The sequence below is a fragment of the Penicillium subrubescens genome, assembly GCF_028828155.1.
Source record: "Penicillium subrubescens strain IBT 31985 chromosome Unknown utg000005l_segment0_segment0, whole genome shotgun sequence".
Lineage (NCBI taxonomy): Eukaryota > Fungi > Ascomycota > Eurotiomycetes > Eurotiales > Aspergillaceae > Penicillium > Penicillium subrubescens.
In genome coordinates this window covers 1,256,925-1,270,239 of record NW_026643155.1, presented here as the reverse complement: position 1 = coordinate 1,270,239, position 13,315 = coordinate 1,256,925, and the positions used below count along the sequence as shown (strand labels likewise).

Sequence of the window (13,315 nt, the reverse complement as noted above, 5' to 3'; positions counted from 1 at the left end):
AGCGATAGATAAGATTCAGGCGAGACAGACGCAGTTCTCCAAAATGATAGCGCTTTGAGACAGTGTCAAGGGTTTCTGGGTCGACCCTTGTTAACAAGTCTGTAACGAAAAGAGCCCACTCCTCCCAGGTGATGGATGAAGGAAGCAGTCGAACATCGCGAGCGAGAGCAAGATCCGAGTTGGTACATATCAGCCAACAGTATGATAGGAGAAATCCGCATGCAGCTTGATACAAGGATCTATCTTGAATGAGACAACTGCCTTCTGTCGTCCAAAATTCGTGAGAAATTAAATACTGCGGTAGAGGCTTGATAAATATCCGATTGGAGTTCCAGACCAGATGCTCGTTGGGATTTTCAGTGATGACAATGGTTCTTCCAAGGAGAATCTGGCGATGGATGGGGCGAGCTGCTTTAGGAAGCCCGGCTAACCAAAGATGCGAGTAAATTTTGTCGAGTGCAGGGGTCCGAAGGTCTTGACCAAGGATATTCGATATGGAAGACTGAGGATTAAATCCACTGCTTGCATTGAAGGGTGGAAAACTCGGTCGCGATCTCTGCAATTCATGATGCTTTCTGAACGGCGGATCGAAGAGAACCTATTTTCAGGTGTCAAAGATCGAACATCCTAGATGATAGACTTCACGTACAGGCTTTTCCGCGGAGACTTTGTCCTCCACTGTGAACTCCATTTCCTCAGGAGGAGTACCACGTTCCATACTACCAATATTGCGCAAACAGCCCCTGATTTGCACTCGGAACAATGGTCTCGCTTGAATTTACCTGTTACAGGCCTCTACTTCCTGGCAAAACAGTCATGTAGCACCATCGGTAACTTCTGACCGACGCGCAACCCGGGTGAGAATGTCTGCATGATGGGCCAGGGGGCGGCACTCAGGGTCAAATATTCCGAGGGGCTGATTTGACCTGCAGGCAACGTTGTCCTCAGACGTGGCAATAAGCGGGGCACTCGTAGGCTTGGAGCGCCACTAGGGACATGAAAATCCCAGGTCAGCAAGCGCTCCAAGGCAGAAAGAATATGTTTTCTTTTTCCTTGCTACCGCTGACGGAGAAAATCATCGACTTGCGCCCGGTAGGGCGTAGTGCAGCTTGAGGTTTTCAGCTTGACTGCAAACTGACGCCTTTGCTAAGGAAGACGATAATGAATAAGAAATTCAAATTTCGATCTATTCTACCTGGTCCAGCCCTGTATACACTATGACATTGCAAGTCGCCTTGTGAAAAATCGTATGAGCTTTAGACGGTCGTCTCAGCAGCACGTCTCGTGGCTTGCATGGCTTCCGCAACGAGATCCCTCTCCTCCTGTCCACTGGTATCTCCAAACACTTCGTCAAGCTCTTCCAAAGTCTTGCCACTAGTTTCTGGGACCAAGAAGTACGCCCAGATACCGGCCAGGAAGCACATCGCAGCGAAGAATATGTACGTGCCATAGGTGATGTTTTCCATCATACTCGGAACGGAGATACCGATGATGAAGTCGCAAAGCCAGATCACACATGTAGAAAGCGCAACACCCTTTGATCGAGTGGCAGTGGAGAAAACTTCAGAGGGGAGAGCCCATCCGAGCGGCGAGTACGAGACACCGTATGTGAGGATAAACAGGAACGCCATCGCTACACAGGCCCAGCCTGCGCTCCGGTGAGATTCCCAGTCCTTTTCATAGAGTCCGGATAAAATCGCTATTATGGCGTATGTTACGGCTGTTCCGAATCCACCAAAAATTGCCAATGGACGCCGGCCGACTTTTTCGATAATAAGGAAGCATACAACTGCAGCGACCATCTGAAGAATGTTGAAGACACCCGACATAATCAAAGACATTTCATTGGTTTGGCCCAGCTATTGTTCACCGTTAGCGCGGATCAGAAGCGTCTTAAAAGGTATCAAACCTTACCGATGTAAACAATGTTGGTGCATAATAAATAAAGGCATTAATTCCTGAGAACTGTTGGAAAAAGGCAACTCCAACGCCAACCGCGGTGCGTCTCCAATACTTGCGCTTGAAAAGATCTGCCCACAGCGCAAGCTCCAGCTTAATTCCGCTTATACCCGGGTGTCGCTTCTGTTGGGCAAGCTTCTGAAAGTTGACTTCGGCCATGATACCGTGAAACTCTGCTTGCACTCTCTCGTCGTGGGTTGGCAATCTCCGTAGTCTCTCAAGGCTCTTAAGACAATCGTCTGAGCGATTCACAAGCGCAAGCCAGCGAGGTGAATATGGGAAGAAGTGAATTCCAGCACCCAGAAGAGTTGCGGTGATCATTTGTAGCCCGAATGGCAATCGGAACGCTCCTTCTCCCGTGATGCTTCTGCTTCCAAAGCTAATCCAGTATGCTATCACCACGCCAGAGGTGATGGAGATTGATTCGAGAACGAGTAGTGTTCCACGAATATTTGGAGGGGAAATTTCTGATATGTAAAGAGGTGCGCCCTATTTCCATAGTTCTCATTAGCCAAGGGCGTCAATATGTTTTAGGGTATTAATGTTTACCATTGCCAATGTTCCAACACCAATTCCTCCAATAAACCTACCAGCAACCAATGCTCCATAATTTGGTGCTGCGGTTTGAATTATTGCCCCGATGTCAAAGATCACCACGACCGCTGTCAATGCCCATTTTCGAGAGTATCGGTCTGCCGCGTAAGGCATGAAGATGCAGCCCACGAAAGCTCCCAGCAGCAACATTGCTGTCATAAACTCCTTCCCAAAGGCGGTTGCTGCAAACGGATACTTTGTATGAAACTGATCCATCACATTGATGATTGAAATCACCCCCATGTCGTATCCCATTGAGAACCCGCCCAAGGATGCGAGGACAGCCGCACCGGAGACATAAGGGGAGCTGACGATCCCTGAGATGCCACCAGGGCCATATGAAACGGATTGAAGAAAGCTGGGCTCCGCATAGATTGTCTCGTCATGTTCTGTCTCTGCTTTGCCCGTTTGCTTTGGCTTGGTGGCGAGAGAATCGGCTCGTTTATCGGTAGCCATGATCAATTAACCAACAGGGCTTGAGTTAGATAGATAGCTAAATGAACAGCTGATATGGGTGACTATAGCTCTGTCTGGCGCCTCATTTATAGTCTCTTCACTGGCTTGCGCTAGCTTTCGTCATCTGCGGATGGGATTCTCCGTATGGCTGCTCATTTGCGGGGTAGTCTGGGGAAGGCTGGCCCGGAGAGACCCACACCCCAGGTTTTAGTGTTTCTCGCCGAATATTTCCCTCCCAGAGCTAGGTGATTGTACACATCGCAACGGGGAAGCTTCCCCGGAGGAAAATAATGACGAAATGGCTCAAGAATAAGACTCTTGATGCCCCCGACAAGTCGGGCCGCCCTTGATAAGCCGACGTCTGTTCAGTTGCCGATATCAAATAACAAGGACTGAGATCAGGTCTCCACCTATTATTGCTGCAGGTCTCACATCAGCTAGTATCAGATCGTCTTAGGTCTGCACATATCGGCTTCGACGGCTATTGGCAAAGCTCAGATTCTCGCCGAGTGTCATTACTCTGCAGGGATGAGAATCCTAGGTATGCAACCGTCCGACCGACTGTCCCGACGGCCCCGTCCACCCCGATAGCGAATGTTTTTCTAACAGTTATATTGATGGTAAGGTATGTCAGTAATGAACGGGATGAACGAATAGCCGGAATATTCCCATCTGGTCAAAGGTGGATCTCTTCACCGAGGGTTATACATGATGAACTTCATTACGAAGTAGCTGCCATCAAAACCTGACGTACAGTACCTAGTAAGTATCTACACAATAGGCTATTCGGTCATAATAGGTTGTCGAAGGCGTTCTCTGGGCGTAAGGTAGTTTCACAGTGGCGCCGAGCCAACCTTAAGTGAACAGTCCATTCCACATCCCTCCCAAAGCGACTTTTCATGAGGCCACCGCACGGGATATATCTGCCCGCTGAGATAGCAGCAGTTCCCAATATACCACACACTGGCGGAGGACGGAGGCTCAATAATATGCTAGAAAATCTATTCTCAACTCCACTGCTGCCTTTATCAAGATTGACTATCTGTCAAGTCTTGGAGTTTAGGTTATTGACGTAAGATTTACCCCTGTTCAAGGTGTGATCACCTGATTTTAGGCTACTTGCAAGGCAGAATGCACGTGACATGTGATCGTGGCGATGCAGATGCCTAACCTTATTTTCCAACATATCACAAGCTGATACGAAGGTTCAAGAAATTACGCTGCCTATGTTCAAACTCCTCTAATAACCCGTGAGACCAATTTCTTTGGGTATCAATCAAATGGATCATGTCTTCCGAACATACACCTTCCGACGATAATTCTTCGACATCCACAGAAGCGGGGACAAACGATGCTAGAAGGCTCCAGAATGTCTTTCGAGTGACCCTCCTGGCTAAGAAGCAGAAAACTGAATTCCATTCTCGTCGGTCTCATAAGAAATCTCGAGCCGGTTGCTCAACTTGTAAAAAGCGAAGGGTCAAGGTATGTGCAGTTATAGAGACCTTGTACTGGACCTCAAATACTAAAGTCAGTTCAGTGTGATGAACAAAAGCCGGAATGTCTGAAATGTCAGAAGAAGGGCCTCACATGTTGTTACGCATCGGACGAAAATCATACAACAGATACAGATTCTTCGGTCGGAAGAGTCTCGAAAGCGGCCCCGACTTCAAATTTGTTCTCGCTCTCGCTTGACAATATCACCAGAGAGATTCAGGAGACTCTGAATTTGGATATCAACTGCAAGTCCGTTGCATTCCGGAATCATAATTCAACGCACCTCATGAGTACAGTCGCATTTCACAACTTCGTGAGATGTTCAACCGCCACGATAGCCAGTCCAGCAGTTCGGAATGTAATGAGGTCTGACATGGTACAGGTTTCCTTTAATGTGAGCCATTCCTAGATATTATCAATCGCCTCCATGCAGCCTCTTATCAAAACAAAACAGAGCTCTCATCTGATGTACACCATCCTCGCAGTCGGCATGCTTCATCTCAACCGCGCCTCGCCCAGCAAAGAGCGATCCATCGCGGAATCTTACTTCTGGCAACACGCCCTCCAACATTACCAGAAAGCCCTATCATCAAAACTCAGCAAGGATAATGTTGACGCAATTCTATCCAGCTGTATGCTCATGAGCGTCATGACTGTCTGCCCCGAGAACTTTCAACCCACAGATTCCTGGGTCCTCACAAACAAACCGGAGGCCATGAACTGGCTATGCCTACAAAGTGGACTCCGTTGTATTTTGACTCTTGCATCGCCGTATATACCATCCAGTATCTGGGCCACTGCATTTGCAGGAATCGACAAAGAAGGAGATGAGATTTTTGATAGCCCCCAGCAAGGCCGGGAAGGTCTTGATCCAGATTTGGCAGATCTTTGTGGGATCGATGACTTTACGACGGAGAATATCAATATCTACTACAGTCCGCTTCGGATTCTCACCCCTCTCTTAACATTGGAACGAGATGCCTCAAACTCCGGACATTGTACTTCCTTCATGGGCCGGTTAGAGTGTGACTTTGTTAACCTCTTGAGGGAAAGAGATCCACCCGCCCTTATCATCTTGGCGCACTGGATGGGTCTCATGTGCTGCTTATCACAGTGGCAGCCGTGGATAGAAGGAAGGATTAGAGGGGAGTGTACTGCGATTTGCATGTTTCTGGAACATAGTACCGATCCCCGGATTTTACGACTTTTACAATTCCCGGCGGAGGCATGTGGATATAAGCTCCATACCGATTCATGAGTATCTGATAATAAATACACTTTGTAACTGAATATTCCCGTCACCAATTCTGAGATATCGGAGTATAATATGTCAATAACGCTGTAAGGCCCTCTTCACCCCAATGGAGATGGCTGAAGGTCGGTGAAGATGCCGTTGAACCAAATATCAAAATCAATCTCATCCTGATTCCAAGCGAATTGCATCTCATTGGTGTCCACGCTCCGGAATTCGTCTGGGCTATTGCCAGGAAACTTGCCAAATGCCATTTCGTCATCGGGATTCAGAATCACCCGGCTCAAGGTCGAATAGTTGGCAAAGATCCGATTAAAGTCAATGTGGCCACCGCGTTTTCTTTGCTTAGTTCCAAAGTGGGCCTCTTCCGCAATCAGAATTGCATCGATAAGAGCGACACCACGCTGGGCGAGCAGATCGTGATTTCGTAAAGCGAGACGCTCCCGAGCAGACAGAACGGCCTCTCTGTACATCTCAATTTTGCCATCAGAGGGGTCTTCCACGGTAGCATTGACTTCAAAGCATAGAATGACTGCTGCAGTGATAGCAAAGGCAGTGTGTGTCCAGATTGAGAGGTCTTCCTCCTTGGCAATGGTCTCATGTTCGCGCAGGATTGTCATCGCAGCCGCAATGCAGGTACGCCTTGAATGGCCATAGTTTGGGTCGTGAAATGAGCGGAACAAAAATGGACGATGTATCATGATGATCTTTTCAGCTGCCGTGATGGCAAGACTTCGACGGACGATGCTCAGCCAGGGGATCTTCGACTCTTTTGCCTTGTCTGGTCGCAAAAGGAAAGACGGTATGCCTTTAACAACGGCCCTCATCTTCTGATCCACTTGTAGTATATGTTCATATTGTTCGCGACGAGACTTGCGCTTGTTCATCGGGCCTAATCCATCAACTAGATCTGGCATAAGGGCGGCGAGCTCAACGAGCACCCGTACATATGTGCTGATGGTAGGAATATTGGTAGGCAATTCGCTGAGATTTTGCTCATCCGCATTTAAAGGACGACCGGTAGAATACTGTAAAGGGGAAATGCTGTAAGTGTCCGTGAAAGGAATAGCGAAGTGGTCTTGAATAATCATCTGACACCATACTCGCCGTCCGACTTCTCGCTCCACGCGTTCTTCCCATTGATCTCTGGTATGTGTTAATGTTGACGGGTGGTCTTTAATCTTGTGAAGCCCCAAGCACTCGGCAATTCGAACGGCGGCATTAAACATGGTCGCATTCAGCTGGCTGAGACCGAGATTGTGTGCAACTTCCGTGGAGATGACAATGGCCTGAACAGAGCAGATGGAGAGATTATTGAGAAAATGTGAATGGTACAACGTCTGGACCATGCTCGAGAAAAGCTGCTGGGCAGTTTGCATGCTGTCAAGGTCGACATCGAGGAGGCTTTTAAGTTTTCTGCTGTTTTGAATTGAATTGACTGTGCAACTCAGGACGGACAGATAGAGTGCTATCCAGAGAGGATTGTCACATCTTCCCGTGCTCCAGAACAAATCACATTGTTCAAGGAACGTCTCCCCGTGGAAGCAGTTATGATGCCACGTCAAATGCCCAATGTGAAACTTGATGAGCTTTTGAGCATCATTTGATATGGGCACGAATATTAATGACTCCAGAGCAGATCCATGTAGCTGGAAAGAACCGCTATTCATCGAAAGCATCTCCGGGTTATCTCGCCGATATTGACAAGCGCATCTTCTGTGAGGGAAGCATCCCGCAGAATTTCGGCCCCAGGCTAGATGCTCTATTGCAGTGAGAATGGGTGGATCTGTAGTCTCCGGGGGTGCCTCGGCCAGTCGATGCAGGGCCTGCCTTTCGTCAAACTGATCCGGTTGCTTGACATCCTCCTGCAGCAAATCGGCGGTACTGTTATCTTCATCGGTCGACGTCGTTGATATCCCGGTCTGCAGCTGAGAGATTCTGTCTCTCAACCTTTGCGCAATATGAGGCAGCTTTTGTGTGGAGCCAGTGTCTAGCTCTGCCAATATTGAACCTAGGAATTGGATCTCAGATGCATGTTGCACAGTATTTCTCCGGAGTCGCACGGTCTCCACCGAGCACTCCAAATTGAGGCGTCGACATCTAGAACAAGGTATTTGCTTGTCGCATTTTCTTTTCCGCTTGGTGCATTCTAGGCCACGTCAGTCTCATGTACATAACTCCACTTGGGACGAGAATGGATGATCTACCTCGACATGCGAGGGGCCGCCGCTGCGACACGCGGAGTGGGCCAGCGGCATCGGCTGACCCGGTCATGGCATTAGTGGAGGTGTTTGAAAGAGAAAACTGTCGCCTTTCAATAATGATGCTTCCCCTTTTCTGCTCATCGATGTTATCGATGTCGCGAGTGGAAGGGAAATCCCCTAAGCGGATGAGTGTGGCAACTCGACCGCCCCCGCATTGCCAGTCAGCCAATCATAGGCTGGCGATATCGCGATATCGCGGGGTCGGACTTTATCGGGCGCCGGCTAATTGGCTTTTTGATGCTTCTTGTTAACTTGTCTTAGTGCTGATTACTGGGGAGACACATCCTGTTTGGATTGGAGGATTTGGCGAAACACTTTGGAAGAATAATCCATTGTGGACAACATTTTCTCCGCATGCTTATCATTTAATCTCGTGAATCACTCAAACAGGTCGTTTGTCTCCTCCAATGTCCGGCCAGCAGTCTCGGGAAGCAGAAACCAAGCCCATCCTAGTCCGAAAATGGTCACGGTCGAAAAGATCCAGAATGTTCCCTTCGGCTGGAGAGCACTGTCAAGCAGCATGGATGGCACAGCCTTTTACGGTTAGCGAGATAATTTCTCGGTCAGATAGGCCAAAACGTACCTTGGACAAGCCATACCGGTTGGTATAGTGGAAGCACATCAGAAGACTTGATCCGGTGGCTCGCAGATGCAGGGGGAAAATCTCAGCATTGATGAGATATTGGATCGAGTTCCACCCTATTGCCCAGCCAATTCCCACGAAATACATAAATACAATCGCTGCGATCGCGGCCCGATTCGCCATCGCATGCCGACTTGACCGTGAGAAAGATTGAAATATACAGCAGGGCAATTAGCTGAATTATGATTCCAGAAATCAATGAACTCTTTCGCCCGACATGGTCAATCAACAAAATTGCACAAAAAAACGATGCGAGAAATTTGACTGCGCCAAATATTGCGGTGACAAAAAGCTTCTCCGACTGCCCTGTCAAGCCCAGCAAAGAAAATAGTTCGGGCGCATATGCTTTGTATGGTCAGCAACGCTCTTTCAATAATCATATCTGAGAGGAATACAGACTCGTTATTGAGTTTGCTCCAGACCACTGGCTGAGAATCTGCTCGGAGAAGACAAAAAGCACTCTTTTCTGGTTGGTCCTGACTGCCAACAATTCCTTGAGCGAGGATACCCAAGACTTGTATATGCTAGACTCTTGAAAAGCCTCTAACTGGCTATAAATGCTCGCTATCTCGGACGAGATATCTTCATGGTCGACCGGGAGACCCCACAACCTCCCCAGAGCTCGCCTCGCCTGGTCCGATTTTCCCGCCTTGCACAGACGCCGAGGACTTTCCTCACACAAGAAAGAGGATAGACCCAAACCTCCTGCCACGATGATTTGTATGCTTTGCGGTACGGTCCATTGCCGGGCGGTGCTATCAGAAATATGCAGCGCGGCTCCCCAGGACGAGAAGTACTGGAGCAGTCAGCACGACAACAGCCCTTGCAAGACATCTTTCGACTCACCCCAACCCTGATCCCAATATACTCCGACATCCCAAACAGCGACACCAGCATCCCCCTAGCATGTGCCGGCGCAATTTCAGCCAGGTATGTCGGGGAAATAACACCAGCTTGTCCTATTCCAAGCCCCATAATAAATCGCCCTGCATATATCTGTCCGATACTCCCACTGGAAGTGATAACAATTACCACCCCGATCAGCCAAAGTAGACACAGCTGCCGCATTGACCAGAGTATGCCGATGTGTTCGCAAAGAAGAAAAGCGATCAGTGCGCCTGGGATGCTGCCAATGTGTACCATCGAAGTGATGTTCGAAAGGCGATTGGCTTGCTGAGAGGTGTCGAGATAGCTGGCATTGAGGCCAAATTCATGTATAAAGGATTCTTGGGCGACCGTGGTGGAAATGAGGCCTTCGTCTAGTCCTGCGGCGTATATCACAGTTAGCATCGTCGATTCGACTCGACTCGGGTTTCTTCCCTACCTCGTGACATTCCGGATAGCCCAAAACAAAAAGCTGCGCATATTAGTGGGAAAGTGAAGCATCTCAACGAGGACGCAATTTTCCTTGTTTCCTTCATGGTGGGAACAGACGGAGTAGGAAGGGACGAGCATTTTCTCGAATGCATTCAGGTTGAATCGATGTCTCCAACTCGCTAGGCTGTCGCAAACCTGCTTTGATAATAATCTGCGCACGAACTCTTTAGCATCAATTGTTACAAAAACGTGGACAACGTAATAATTTGTTTTCTATTGGAGAGTAAATTTGGGGTTGGGGGCCGGACTCCACTTAGCCTCGTAGGGCTGAGAACAAGCTTTGATGGATCGATGATGCAGTTTGTTCTGCATGATCATTTTAAATAGCAGATGCGGGTCCCCATAAAATAGAGGCAATTTCTCTTTTTTCGCGAATTACCGGTGGTATTTATCCTGTTGCCTGGCATTTGGCGGGTCTCAAGACCCAGATCCACATTGACCATGATGGAGTTGAACGAAGCGATTTCACCTTAGTGCTCAGAGCTCGTTTATCTTGTTGATCACAAGCTTCCGCTGCACGGGACGGCTAGGAATAATTATGTATACTTGGCGGAATCGCCTGTTTCAATTCGCCTGGTCTAAGACACGACCGATGTTTCTCATACAGAAAGTCCATCTAGACCATATAATATTACGCCTTGCAATGCATTACGACAAAAGACGCTCGCTTTAAATGGTGGCACTGGCTTGCTCCTTGGCAGCCTTAATCCTCTTCTCCGTCCTTTCGCTGAAACGATCACCAAAGAGTTCCAGATGCGGTCGCATCAGGATAGTATATTTGACAAACTCCTCCATGCAATCCACCAAACGATCCCGGTTCCCACTCGGCTTCAGCCGTTGATCTCCCGGCTGGCCTTCATCCGGGAAGTGAGTGTAGGCTTGTGGTATAGAGGATTGGTTGGGAATGGTAAACATGCGCATCCATCGGCCGAGGATACGCAATGAGTTGACGGCATTGAATGATTGGGATCCGCCGCAGACCTGGGCAATGGCGAGTGTGCGGCCTTGAGTTGGACGGACGCTTCCCGTGCTTAGGGGGATCCAGTCAATTTGGTTCTTGAACACTGCAGTCTAGCCATGGTGAAAGTTACATTAATGCTTGGCGGCACACTCTGTGATCAGTAGAAGGGCTAATGCTTACCAAATTTCCATGCTGCTCGGGGGAAACCCAAAGATGTCCATCACTCCACGCACTGAGCTCTCTGAGCTCCTGAACTTTGGCATGGTTCTGATCCCTGTCGTTCTTGACCGGGAGACCTTCAGGATCAAAGACGCGCACGTCACAGCCGAGACGGAAAAGAATTCGTGAAGCTTCATAGGCCACGAGTCGAGAATATGACCTTGACCGAAGACTGCCATAAAGTACAAGCACCTTCAACCTCTGGTTCGTGAGTAGGAGGTTACTTTCAGCCATTTTAAGAGCAGTGGTGAGCTCCAGGCTCTCCACCCAATCCTCGGCGGCATCTTCCGAAAGAATAAACGGGCGATATTTCTCGCGAACTTCAATGTTATCCTCTTTTGGACTTAATGCGAGAGTTTGCAGGTTAGGCAATTGTCGTGCTTCATTTGAGCCATCGAGTTGAACTGCTGCTGCTGCTGAATGTAGAGGGAGAGTGTGGACTGCCATTCTTGAAAAGCCGTGTTGAGTGAATCGTGCTCTTGAGAGGAAGACTGGTTTCGATGATACCACCAAGAACGATCTGGGGAAATTGAGCTTTAAACTATGAGAAAGCCGCATATCTGCACTACCAACAATCGGAATGGAAACGACCCTCGTCTTCTGATTTTGTGCAAAGCATAAGTTGGAAGTCTGTCATTGGCAGATGATGATTGGCTGCTGATTGCTGAAATACCTGCCGTATCGATCATACGCATGTCGCGATATCAGGCCGAGTCGGGAGTCTATATCGTGACTTGATACTGTATTAATGCGTATTATTATTACACAGGTATCGTGACCCTTTGACCAAAGAGTCAGTCATCATTATTAGAAAGCCCCATCACTGTGAAGAATTCATGTTTTGGATATATTCCGAACTAATCATTGACCATATTTATCTGGTCTTTGGTCTTGCTTAAACTTCAAAACTATGAAGAAGAAGGTTAACACAGAAACAACGCAGAAACAAGGCGGCTCCGCCACATTGACTCGCGCCCGAGACAATCAACGGCGGTCGCGTGCCCGCCGCAAAGAGTACATTCAGCACCTTGAGCAACGGCTACGATCTTTCGAAAGCCAAGGAGTGGTCGCATCACAAGAAATTCAACAAGCGGGGAGAAAGGTTGCGAACGAGAATTCTCTTCTCCGGTCACTGCTTCTGCTTCGTGGAGTGACTCAGGACGAAATTGAAGACTTTCTCAAGTCTCATGCAGAGCATACTACTCCACGAGTAATTGTCGGATCAACGTCACCACACCATGGACTGCCTATGGATTTTGTCGTTTCAGGAAGAGCTTGCGATCGAAAACCAAGTACTTTGCCGAGGGGAGATGATTTCGATGAAAGCAGGGACCAATGTCGATCTGTCGAAGTCCATGCGAATAGCAATACGTATGAATTGACGACCAATCAACCGTCGACAAGAATCCAAACCAACATACCTGAGAATGCACCTACACTTCAACGATACAACAAGGGTCATCAGGAACAGGGCCAGTTTACATCGTGCGAGAGTGCAGCCAGAATCATTGCAAGTTTGCGGGGCTATAGCGATACCAATGACCTACGATCAGAGCTTGGCTGCGGCGTAGAAGCAAATTGTATGGTCAAGAATTTGTCCCTCTTTGAGATGCTCGATAAATAATAGTTCACCCAACTTGTGGCTTTAACTAATGTTTTATAACATCTGTCTTGTCAATGTACCGCACGATCTACCTCTAAATTATCGAGAACAATAGCGGGGGCTATCTCATATTCTTGTCGTTGCTTTTTCCCCTTGGCAATGCACACTCAATGAGGCGGTATGATATCCAATGGTGCGAAAGAGGGCTTTAACCAGGATAAGTGCCTGATCAAGATAGGGGCCACTAAGCCTTCGGCGATAAGAAGACTACAGTAGGATGTACACCTCCTATGTATGTACACGTAGAGGTTTGCCGAGTCAACAAAACTCAACGAACTATTCTCATTATTAACAGTTTTATAGTCCGGCGGGGAAATCTCCGCTCGTATGATAGATCCCCGGAATCTGGGCAATCGATTTTCTTGCACAACTGCCGGGATTGTTGCAGCCCTCGTTTAATGTCCTAGTGACCCGCTATTGGATGATAATCAAG

At 48.2% G+C, this 13,315-nt stretch overlaps 6 protein-coding genes across 6 annotated transcripts; 2 read left to right on the top strand and 4 right to left on the bottom strand.

Moving 5' to 3' along the window:
• Positions 1–1,256: 1,256 nt before the first annotated feature.
• On the bottom strand, positions 1,257–3,009 carry N7473_006957 (sugar porter family MFS transporter; the record flags this gene model as incomplete). Its single annotated transcript, XM_057152897.1, has 3 exons — positions 1,257–1,859; positions 1,915–2,448; positions 2,509–3,009. 3 exons carry the CDS (start codon positions 3,007–3,009, stop codon positions 1,257–1,259), a joined length of 1,638 nt encoding a protein of 545 aa, XP_057007235.1.
• Positions 3,010–4,969: 1,960 nt separating this feature from the next.
• On the top strand, positions 4,970–5,761 carry N7473_006956 (uncharacterized protein; the record flags this gene model as incomplete). The annotated part of the gene is made up of 1 exon (XM_057152896.1): positions 4,970–5,761. The coding sequence occupies one exon, from the start codon at positions 4,970–4,972 to the stop codon at positions 5,759–5,761; it is 792 nt and encodes a 263-aa protein (XP_057007234.1).
• Positions 5,762–5,856: 95 nt separating this feature from the next.
• N7473_006955 (fungal specific transcription factor domain-containing protein) lies at positions 5,857–7,134 on the bottom strand (the record flags this gene model as incomplete). The annotated part of the gene is made up of 1 exon (XM_057152895.1): positions 5,857–7,134. One exon carries the CDS (start codon positions 7,132–7,134, stop codon positions 5,857–5,859), a length of 1,278 nt encoding a protein of 425 aa, XP_057007233.1.
• Positions 7,135–8,397: 1,263 nt separating this feature from the next.
• On the bottom strand, positions 8,398–9,952 carry N7473_006954 (uncharacterized protein; the record flags this gene model as incomplete). Its single annotated transcript, XM_057152894.1, has 5 exons — positions 8,398–8,553; positions 8,603–8,795; positions 8,824–9,007; positions 9,062–9,458; positions 9,509–9,952. The coding sequence occupies 5 exons, from the start codon at positions 9,950–9,952 to the stop codon at positions 8,398–8,400; spliced, it is 1,374 nt and encodes a 457-aa protein (XP_057007232.1).
• Positions 9,953–10,708: 756 nt separating this feature from the next.
• N7473_006953 (uncharacterized protein) lies at positions 10,709–11,666 on the bottom strand (the record flags this gene model as incomplete). The annotated part of the gene is made up of 2 exons (XM_057152893.1): positions 10,709–11,110; positions 11,181–11,666. The coding sequence occupies 2 exons, from the start codon at positions 11,664–11,666 to the stop codon at positions 10,709–10,711; spliced, it is 888 nt and encodes a 295-aa protein (XP_057007231.1).
• A 463-nt stretch (positions 11,667–12,129) lies between these two features.
• On the top strand, positions 12,130–12,843 carry N7473_006952 (bZIP transcription factor; the record flags this gene model as incomplete). The annotated part of the gene is made up of 1 exon (XM_057152892.1): positions 12,130–12,843. One exon carries the CDS (start codon positions 12,130–12,132, stop codon positions 12,841–12,843), a length of 714 nt encoding a protein of 237 aa, XP_057007230.1.
• Between the last annotated feature and the right edge of the window lie 472 nt (positions 12,844–13,315).